The 11,280-nt window shown below is 39.2% G+C and overlaps 1 protein-coding gene across 1 annotated transcript; it reads left to right on the top strand.

Moving 5' to 3' along the window:
* Nucleotides 1-1,725: 1,725 nt before the first annotated feature.
* hal (histidine ammonia-lyase) lies at nucleotides 1,726-9,880 on the top strand. The gene is made up of 22 exons (XM_008411852.1): nucleotides 1,726-1,820; nucleotides 2,074-2,140; nucleotides 2,347-2,856; nucleotides 2,959-3,019; nucleotides 3,120-3,147; nucleotides 3,224-3,298; nucleotides 3,383-3,455; nucleotides 3,582-3,648; nucleotides 3,734-3,771; nucleotides 3,878-4,003; nucleotides 4,128-4,267; nucleotides 4,439-4,486; nucleotides 5,745-5,892; nucleotides 5,998-6,093; nucleotides 6,283-6,341; nucleotides 7,021-7,101; nucleotides 7,233-7,298; nucleotides 7,373-7,538; nucleotides 7,648-7,782; nucleotides 8,881-8,989; nucleotides 9,079-9,148; nucleotides 9,300-9,880. Exons 3-22 carry the CDS (start codon nucleotides 2,610-2,612, stop codon nucleotides 9,429-9,431), a joined length of 1,965 nt encoding a protein of 654 aa, XP_008410074.1. The 5' UTR covers nucleotides 1,726-1,820; nucleotides 2,074-2,140; nucleotides 2,347-2,609; the 3' UTR covers nucleotides 9,432-9,880.
* Nucleotides 9,881-11,280: the final 1,400 nt, after the last annotated feature.

The following is an 11,280-nucleotide window of genomic DNA, read 5'->3' as shown; positions in this document are numbered from 1 at the left end:
GTTTGGTTATATGGCCATGCCAAATTTTCCATTGTACATCCTAAATATGTACATTTAAATCTATCATGTTTGTTGTATGCCAGCTATCCAAATTTAATTAAATATCTCCATAGCAGCAAAAATACAGGAAGTTCAGGATTTTATGTAATTGTAAATGAATTCATTCAGTAAACGTTAACTAAATGGTGTAATAATAACAATAACAAAACTATTGAATTTTACTGTAAGCCAGTTCTGTCAGGAAGTCATAATGCAGAGCAGCATGGTGTGGGCCTTAAACATGCCCCACACTCTCCACACACCCGGTGTCTCTACACTCTGATCATATTAATTTCAGGTAACAAGTTAAAAAACATTACAGTTTATATTACTATGTATATTTAGACATTTATTAAGAAAAGGTGTGGAACAAAGCAGGGCGACCTCAAACATAGGTTTATAAAAAATCTATATTTGCAGTAAGACATCTGTAGTTCCCAATCTAGGGTTATTTGATGAGTTATTTAGCCGTACTCACTCCAAATATATCGGAAATAAAAGTATTAAAGATAAATTTATACTCGTGTGGATTCAGATCTCCAGAAAGCAGCAACTTCAAAGATTTAACCATCCAGCAAGTGACGATGAGACTTTTGACGATTTATTATAGTCACATGTAGCGTTTGATCAGCAGGGGGCACTGTTGAGCACTTACAGCTTCTACAAGTGAAACGTTTTCCAGCAGTTTTACGTAATGCATTAAGTGTTGAAGAAGCTTTTCTGGCCCAGGCCTATTTTGACACTTCAGATTAGTGATCCCAGAAGAAAGAAAGTTTTCTTTACATTGAATGATATAACATGATGAAAACCACGCGGTCCAGTAGGCAGAGACATTGTGCTCATTAATCTGTTGAAAATGACAATTATGTATTTTCAGATCTAGAAATTCTAACAGAAAAAAAATAGTTTCTGGAAGTTTCTAATGTGCCAACAGGAGTAAGCTTTAGAATAATAGTTCCCTGCTTAAGTTTTGTTGAGATTTTTCTCTGACGGTTTTCCTGGTGAAATTAAGACGTAACTGTGAAAGAAAGAAAACAACTGTCTCTTTCATATTTTCATTTAGGTAAATTGTATTGCTTGTATGATTATGGCCCCAAATTTACAAACAACCTGCTAAAGTTGACTACACAGGCTGATGCTGCAGTACAATCACCCCACGTTTATTGATAAATGTATAGTTATGGATGTTCATTCATCAAAGGGTGGAGGAGACAGCAGCAGTAAAGCTGGACAGGAATCCAAAGAATCCAGAAAATATCTGGAGTTTCAAGTTTGTGTGTCACAATAGTGGTTAACAGTTTTCATTGTATTATGATTGCTTTATTATTATTATTTTACATTGCATATTTTAACAATGTGACAGTAGGTAACATTGTTGAAGGTCCTGGAGTCTTTCTGAGTTGATTTTGCATGTTCTTCCTGTTTGTGCATATTCTCTGGGAACTCCGGAATCTCGCTCTTTCTGAATTGCCCTTATGAGTGTGTGTGTGTGTGTGTGTGTGTGTGTGTGTGTGTGTGTGTGTNTGTGTGTGTGTGTGTGTGTGTGTGTGTGTGTGTGTGTGTGTGTGTGTGTGTGTGTGCGCGCGCACCAGCCCCCCTGCGTGCGCGCGCATGCGGTTGTTTGTCCTGGGTGTCTATGTGTTTCCCTGTGATGGACTATCAACCCCACCTCTTGCCCAATGACAGCTGGCACCAGCCCCCCTGAAACCTGGAAGGAAAAGCAGCTATGGACTCTGGATGGATGTCAACAAGATTTGAAGGTTTACATCTCCACCTCAGAGGTAACATGAAAAATGAGCAGTGAATGTTGATACAAATAATGGGGGGGAACTGGATCGAAGTGTTTGACTTTTGAATAAATATTTGTTAAGAAGATGTTTTTCCTGACACTATGTTTACTCTGGGAGAAAGACAATCTAAAATGGTTTGTTTGGCATTACATAAATGTGGTAACAACTTTAGCAGGGTCCAAGCTCTTTAATAAGATGCATACTTTTCTTTTTTTTTTGCGCTGTGATGGCCTTTACTCGACAGGGGAGAAGACTTGGCCGGGACTCGAGCCCGTGACGGCTGCGTCTAGGACCGAGGCCTCCGTTCATGGGTAATGCCCGCTTTACCCCTGCGCCACCAGCGTGCCTCATACGAGCTTTTAAAGATTTATCAAAATGCTCCTGGAATCACGTGATCATCACCTTCCTGAATATTCATTGTCATAATCATAAAAGATATTCACGTATTGATTCTCTAGCTCCATTTTTCCAGCGTTAATCATTTCTGCTACAACAGTCATTTTCCCTCTTCAAACAGGAGCACATCCCCCTGTAAGGCCTCCTCCCCCTTGGCTTGTAACCGCATTTGGTCGATGAGATCAAACATCTATGTGAACGACCTTTGGAGGTCACTGTTCTCTAAAGAAAGAAAGAAAGAAAAACAAAACAAAAGGTGCTACTCCGGCGAGGCGTGCCCCCCTCAGCCCGCTTCTGATTGGTGTTGGGGAGGCGTGCGGCTGAAGGTGGAACCCAGGAGCCCAGAGAGCAGCGCTCACTGCGGCCGAGACTCGCTGACGCGCAATGCCTCGCTTTACCGTCCACATCCGAGATGAATGGGTGGCGGTGGCCTGCCGGGACACCTCCAAAAACATCCAGTGGCTCGGACAGGAAGCGCTGAAGCGGTACATAAAGAACAAACCGGACAACGGCGGCATCGTGTCTGTGAAGGAGACGCGGTTCTTAGTGCGCAGGTGCCAGGGCCTAGGCTTGCTGGACGCGGATGACGCCATCGATGATGTGCTGGAGGATAATGACTTTGTTGAGCTTGGTAATAGTTTAAATGCAAGACCACCCTAACTGTACACATGGGTATTGCTTCATTCAAAGATTTTATTAATTTAAAATAACTTTTCTCCTAAATTGCTTCCAGCAATTGAGGGAGACACCATGTCTTCCGACTTCATCCCATGTGAGCCTGGAGTTTCAAATATGTATCCTTAAACCTGCAAAACAGACCTTAGAGACATTTAAGTAAATCCAAGTAGCAACAACATTTGGATAACGTTTATTCTTAACTAGACTACAAAACAGCACAGCTGCGTACAAAGAACCCGCAGAAGTAAGTATATTTTCTGTTGAACGCCTGAAAAAGGACGTCAGATTTTGTTTTTGTGACACACATTTTGCTTGTGCAGTACATTAGTTTGGATGGCAACAGCCTGACTTCCACTGATCTGGTCAACTTAGGCAGAGGACTCTACAAAATAAAGGTAATGATCAAACACTGTTGTGTTTTTTCTGTCGGTGGTAAATCTTTGACTTCCCTCCTTCCACCAAACTTTTTTTTTTCCCAGCTAACTCCGGAGGCAGAGAAAAAGGTTGTGCAATCACGAGAACTTTTGGACACCATTGTCAAAGAAAACCGAGGTAAACTCGCATTTAATGACTGATTAATTGCGGAGAGTGTGCTGTAAATCAGTGATCGCAGAATTTCGTTTCCCCGCAATTTGATAACACCATTAACTTTTTTCTCTGCATCTGTCATTCCTGCAGTTGTCTACGGAATCACGACAGGTTTCGGCAAATTTGCCCGAACTGTCATTCCTATCGGCAAGCTCAAGTAAAGGCAATCTTTTCTGGTTTAATCTCTGTAAACTGCTGCAGAACAATCTTCTTTTATGTGCCACACACTTTCTGCTCCGCAGGGAACTCCAGGAAAACCTGGTGCGGTCGCACTCAGCAGGTAGAAATCTGGAAAGCCCACCTTGAGATTGACACTTCTGAGCATTCAGTATGTTGTACTTTGTTGCAATGGGGAAAGGCTTTAGAGTTTTTGCTGTGATTTGTAGGTTTGGGGAACCCATTGAGTCCTGAGAGGACCCGCATGCTGCTCGCTCTGAGGATCAACGTTTTAGCTAAAGGCCACAGCGGGATTTCTCTGGAAACCCTTCAAGCCATGATCCAGGCCTTCAATGGTAAGCTTCAACTAGACCCATCAGATACCAAATCGTTTTACCCAAGCTGATTTGGTTCTCTGATCGCTTCTTTAAGAGGCTCAGAGTTGATTTCTGACTAATCCTTCTCTTTGCCCCCATGCAGCCTCCTGCCTCTCCTTCGTTCCAGAGAAGGGGACGGTGGGAGCTAGCGGAGACTTGGCCCCCCTCTCACACCTCGCCCTGGGACTGATGGGAGAAGGGAAAATGTGGTCCCCCAAGAGCGGATGGGCAGACGCCAAATATGTACAGTCACCTTCCCATAGTTTCAACACATCAGTTCTGTAATAATAACTAAAGGAAATGAGCGTCGTTCTTGGAAACGTAGAAGGTTGCTAGGTCCAATGGGGAAACATGTTTGCTTTTTGATGACCCCTGTCTTTGTACACGCTCTATCTCCTTTTACTCCTGGTTCAGGTCCTGGAGGCCCACGGACTAAAGCCAATATCACTGAAACCCAAAGAGGTAACATTTAAAAATATGCACGTGGTTTATCTGAGATTAAGGGATCAAAGTACACAACTCGTTCTGACAATTACAGGATGCTATTTTTTTTTTCATGTTTTAAGTGGGACAGATGGACGATTATCAAATTTTAAATCGGTTAAAACAATTTTATTTATAAGATAAATAAAACCTAAATACAGTTTGCTTAAGTGTACATGCAGTCATCGTTGAATTAATGAGACATTTGAACCATTCTTTTACTATTTGAGCATTTATCCATTATTTAGACCTGTGTGAATTTTAAAAAATACAGTATCTATCAATCAATCAATCAATCAAATTTTATTTGTATAGCACATTTCAGCAGCAAGGCATTTCAAAGTGCTTTACATAATTAAAATAAAAACAGTGAGAAAGAGAATAATATTTTGAAAAAGATGAAAACAAATAAAAACAATAGATGCTAATGTGCAGCTAATTTTGTTTTTAAAAATCATTGAGGTATCCATCATCGTAAAAAAGAAAAAATGTACAGTTCATTAGAACGCCCAGATTTATGTTATATTTGCTTTGATGGGAAATAACTGAGTTGATGCATTTAATAGGGATTAAAGGTGATGAATCAATTGCTGAAATAATCGTCCAACAATTCAGTGATTAACTGTGAACTGGAGTATATAGGTTAGAAAAAAATACATTTTGCAGTAATTAAGCCAAAACTGTAGAAAAATTGTATACATTTTGCATTTAAAATATAATTAAATAAAAAACTTTGTCTGTAAATATGTTCTAACCAGAACTTCTCTAGAGACATAGTTTGGCTTTATTGGGCTGAAATTATGTAAAAAAAAAAAAAAAAAAACTGTCATCAGTTTAGCCCTACACTGTATTGATTGAATGATTTTCACATGTTGATGTTTGAAGATGAAGATGCATCCTTTCCAATAGCTTACACTAAAACAAGGCTGTGTTACCACATTTAAAGGGGGGGAAAAAAACTCCTTATTGTGTTTAAAAAGGAATTTAATTATTTGTTTATTTGGATCTTATAACGTATCTCTACTACTAAAAACGCTGAAGTGGCTAAATGAAGTATCTGCAGAAATTTCCGTCTGATTAATGGATTGCCAGAATAATTGACAGATGAATTAATTGCTAACATCGTCGTTAGCTGAGGCCCTATATTTAATAACTTCTCTCCATTTTCCCACTGTCCACCACCTCGTAAACTTGACAAAAATAAATAGACAGTTTCCTCTGTCCGTCCTTCGCCCAGGGCATTGCTCTGATCAACGGTACCCAGATGATCACCTCTTTGGGGGCGGAGGCGGTGGAGCGCGCCCGGGCAATTGCCCAGCAGGCGGACATCGTTGCTGCTCTCACGCTGGAGGTGCTGAAGGGAACCACTAAGGCCTTTGACAGCGGTGAGCAACAGCAGGAAGAGCAGATGTGGATAAATCCACGTCAGAGTTTCTACTTGACGTGGATTTACCCACAATTCATGCCAACACGTTGCCGTTTTCCCACAGACATCCATTCGCTGCGTCCCCATCCAGGCCAGACGGAAGTWGCCCTTCGCTTTCGTTCGCTGCTGGACTCTGACCACCATCCATCTGAGATTGCAGGTTAGCAGAGCGACCCAAACTCATTAGGAGGATCGCTTAATGAAGCCATTTTTTAAATTAGTAATACACATCAAATTTGTCACCCATAATAAGGTTTGTGAAGGTGTCTTCGTCCATGTGGATTTAGGAAAACATGGTTAAGTTGCCATGTTTCATGTCCATATGTGTAATGTTAATGTCCATTTTCAGAGAGCCATAGGTTCTGTGACAGGGTCCAGGATGCCTACACCATGCGCTGCTGTCCTCAGGTAACTTCAGGTCAAATGTAGTTTAATTAGTCAGATTAAACAAAAAGTTGAAATTGAGCATCGCAAATTTTCCATGTGAAAGTCACGTAAGTTTCACCTAATTTAAGAATAAAGTTACGAGACATTCTGAACCAATTATTTGCCCTGGTTGTCTTTCACAGCATATAGCAGTACTTGGTATTTATCATCATTAGTAATCAGGGTAAAAAAAATAGAATTCTGATCATTTCCAGGTGTGTCTCAATAAATTTGACTTTAAGTGAAAAGACAAAAAAAACCTGTCWGCAATTCAAAAAGTGAAACTATGGAGGTTTACTACTACTACTCTGATTCATTTTGATTTTGTAAGTTTGCAGATGACAAAAGTCAAAACCTAGTTTCTCAGAAGATTTGAAAGCAGTTTAAACCATAAGTTTACATGCAGTGTCTTGTTACGCGCTGCCTAACAAGACACATTTTTGTTTTTGCTCACTGTCTGGAGTTRAATTAGATCAAACTTCTCTTGTGTTAGCTTAGTTCGAATTACCAAAATTGTTTCTATTTGCTAAATTGTCAGAACTTGGCGAGAACATGTTTTAGGCATTTTGTTTTTAGACATTTCTCTTTGAGCTTATTCAAGTTCGTATTTAAATATGTGGTGTTTAGATAAGCTTTCATTAGTGTATTTCTTTGTATGCAGGTGCACGGAATAGCGAATGACACAATAATGTTTGTGCAGAACATCATCAACACAGAAATCAACAGCGCTACAGACAACCCTGTATCCTTCAGTGTCATGTGACCATGAAACAATAAATGTCTTCCAAGAATTTCACACTTTTTCAAAAATAACTTATTAWGATTGCACATGGACTTCCATGTTTTTTTATTTTACCTTAACGGCCGTACAAGATGGTATTTGCAGAACGAGGTGAAACCATTTCTGGTGGGAATTTCCATGGAGAATATCCGGCAAAGGTTTGTGGGTAATAAAACAGCCTCATGACCTTTGAGGAAGTAATTAACTCCCAATGCCATATTTTCTCTAAAAGGCTCTAGACTTTCTGTCCATCGCTGTCCATGAGCTGGCTTCCATCAGTGAGAGGAGGATTGAGAGGTTATGTAACCCCTCACTGAGTGAGCTGCCTGCCTTCCTGGTTAATGAGGGCGGCCTCAACTCGGGCTTCATGATTGCCCACTGCACCGCTGCTTCTTTAGGTTGGTTTGTGAGCATAACAAATGAAAATGTTACCTGAGAACTTTAGGGAATATCTTCACTTTAATCATTAAATGAGTAGAAACTCATTTTGACATCTGTTCCTGTTAGTTTCAGAGAATAAAGTTTTATGCCACCCTTCGTCTGTGGACTCCCTGTCCACCAGCGCGGCTACGGAGGACCACGTGTCTATGGGAGGCTGGGCCGCTCGGAAAGCCTTGAGGGTTGTGGAACATGTGGAGCAAGGTGAAACGCTCTGTCTGGAACATTTCACTGCAAATTGAAATACTGGGTCCAGAGGATCCTACTGCAGAAGAAAAACCAGCATAAGTAATAATGAATTAATGTTCAGACAATGCAAAAACAAGTCAAAGTGTAGATTTGTATTGGTTTAGATGGTTTTTCAGAATAAAATTCCAAAAGGTCTCACTTATTTCTTGAACTATGAAATTAAAAGTCCACTGTGAAATTATGGCAACAGGAAAGGCAAGTTTATTTCAGCAGCAAGATAATTCAAAGTGCTTTACATGAAACAGACAAAACATGACTTTGCAGCGGCGTAATACAGGAAAGCAAAGGAAAAGTTGGAATACAGGCTAAAATGAATGATGTTTCAGTACATACTGATCAAGGCAAATTCAAACAAATGGGGTTTTAGTCTCAGTGTTTAAGTGTTTTAGTTTCAGCAGTTTTGCAGTTTTCTGGAAGTTTGTTCCAGAATAGTGGACCAATCACTAATCCGAATGTTGCTTCTCCATGTTTGGTTCTGACTATGGGGATGCAGAGCAGACCAGAACCAGAAGGTTATAGTAGGTTAATGCAACAACAGAATATCTGCATGTCGGTTAAGTAAGTCGAGTCTAGTAAACGTTCATTAACCCCTTACCTGCAATGGATCGCCCGTGTGCTGTTTTTTCCATTGTATCAGGTTAAAGGGGTTAAATGCAGTGCAGTGAAAACTTTGAGTCATGCCTTGTATCTTAATACTTGCCAGATTTTCTTTTAATCTTTCAAAGTGGTTTTAATACATTTTCATCCTTTCTGAAGATCAATTTCAGATTCTGGCTGCTTTTTCACTCATTTTCAGTCTGTTACCTCAAAGCCGTCTGAGTGGAAACGGTTAGAAACGGTTAAACAGTTTGTCGGTCACAAGATTTGGTCCAGTCAACAATGTATCTGTTGCGTAATGTTAGAAGCGACCATGACCTGGCAGTTAACAGGGAGCTGTTGTATAAATGACCAAATAAAGAAGTTGGTCATTCTTTATTTGACCAAAACATACGCACATAAAGATATTCTAAAAGATATTCACTTTAGCACAATTAACGTGATTTTTGTGATCAGTTCTTGCCATAGAGCTGCTGGCGGCCTGCCAGGGTATCGAGTTCCTCCGCCCTCTTCGAACCACCACCCCGCTGGAGAAGGTCTACGACCTCGTGCGCACCGTTGTCAAGTAAGTTAGACGGATCTCAAGCCCACAAAAATATGTAAACGGGGAATATTTGTCTCCTATTTCCTCATTTTCTGCTTGCACTGTAACAGGCCGTGGATTAAAGACCGATTCATGTCGCCAGACATCGAAGCTGTTCACCGTCTCCTGCTCGACCAGAAGGCAAGAGCTAAAATATTTGGAGTTTAGGTCATTTTGTCGAGACAAAACCAAAAAATCTCAGTGTATCTTATTGGAATTTGATATAAATGTAGTTCACATTTGTGAAGTAGAAGGAAAAAATTTTTTGAAAATGCTTTCTTATCAATCTTAGGTGTGGAAGGTGGCCAAGCCTTACATTGATAAGTATCAGACTGAATATATCCCAGAGTCTCGACCCAATTCCCCCACCGCCTTCGCCCTGGATCCCCCAGCATCACCGAGGAAACGCGTCCGTCACGAGTGAAACAAAGCTTCAAATTAAGTTGACTCTGTTTTCTTACTGTTCTGCATGAGTCATTTCTACTGATCAAAAACTAAAAGTATAAATATTGTTACAAAGATTAATTATTAGTAAGACCCTGGAAGATTTCTGACATGAAAATCTGTGGAGATGTGTTGCTTACTTAGGAATACATTACAAATTGTATTATTATCTGGGAAATTAAGTTTTGTTATTTCCTACACTTTCTCCAACAGCACTGCAGTAAACTTGCATTACTCTTGACTATTGTTGCTCATTTAGTTTTTATAGCCTCTTCACAGTTTCAAGCTTTATTAGCATAAATAAAATTGTTTTATGTGTAATTATTTGCTGCTATGTTATGTTGATGCATCAGTCTGTGTTTTACATTGTGTTTCTCTTGTTGGATTTTGCCATGATTCATTAAAAATGTTTATCACATTTTTCTGTTATATTTCTAACTTCATGAAATTGTTGTATGTTTCATTGTTATTTCTGCAATCGGTGTCGTTATAAGTGAAATAATGTGCCAGTGGAACAAGTAGTTACATAATTTTAAAAACATCCATTCAGATTTTCGAAATATGTTTTTTTTCCTCTACTCTTACTTGAGTAATCTCTTGGGATGGCTACTTCTTACTTTTACCTGAGTGAAAACATGTGGAAGAAGTGCGACTTTTACTTGAGAACAATCACTGACTGTCCTGATTATTTTTTTTTTTTGTCATTTGTAATTATTTTACTTTCAGTTCGCATTTCCACCAGTAGATGGAGATATACATCTATTTTAAAGACATTATAGCGTGGAGATTTTTTTATTTTTTTTTTAGATAACAAGCACTCTTTTAATTTGGGGTCTGGTTAAGGGCTGTACGTGGTAAGTGAATACGATATAATCATCAAAGTGACTGTGTATATTTACAGAAGACCAACACGGATGAACTGTTTGCTCTGCATTTATTCAAAAAGACGATAGAGACGCACATCAGTTGTCTTGTGGGTTTCATGTGCACTTCCGGTTCCCCCACAATGCTCGGCAACAATGTGCGTTATCAGTGTTACAGTACATTCACTTTTGTTATGCAATAAAGAAACAACTATTCCCAGGAGTTTAGAAAGGTTTAGAAATTATTTTCTCATTTGCTTTTTAATAATAAAACTTTTAATTGACAAAACTGCTTAAACTAAGCATTGTTAATACAACAAACACACCTAGCGGACTTAAAAGTTTGAACTTCCCATTAAATTTAAACATGATGTATATATCTGCAGAGCACAACAAAACCCCACATTGGCTGTTCTTTGGGTTTCATGTGCACTTCTGACTCCTACATGAAACAAGATTATTGTTACACAAATAATAAAGCCAAACAAATGAAGCGCAATTACAGGCACTCGCCACGAGGGGGCTGTAAAGGACGCCCACTGAGCATAAAACGTAAATAAAACATATATTCACATATAGCCAAGCGTCACAGTAACACTTTAAATTATCCTGTGAATAACGTCCATGTGGAATAACATAGAATATAATATTTATAAAAAAATAAATAAATGCAGAAATAGCCGAAGCAATTTCTCTAAATATGAATGACATACTTTCTCAATGTTTTGCGGCTATGTGAGGGAGAGGACGTTACGTAGACACGAGGAAAAGCGCACGCAATACAAGACCTTCAAAATAAATTTGCTCAAAGAAATATAATTTATACATTTCCCAAGAAACAAAAAAAAAACAGTGGCATAAGCTGGTTATTTAACAAAGGTAATTATAGTTGTAATTACTCTCTTTTGTTGCGTAAAGCAACTTTCAACTGCCATGTTGCTGAAATGTGCTAAACAAATACATTTG

Source organism: Poecilia reticulata, linkage group LG6, assembly GCF_000633615.1.
Source record: "Poecilia reticulata strain Guanapo linkage group LG6, Guppy_female_1.0+MT, whole genome shotgun sequence".
Taxonomy (NCBI): Eukaryota; Metazoa; Chordata; class Actinopteri; order Cyprinodontiformes; family Poeciliidae; genus Poecilia; species Poecilia reticulata.
This window is presented reverse-complemented; position numbering and strand designations above follow the sequence as displayed.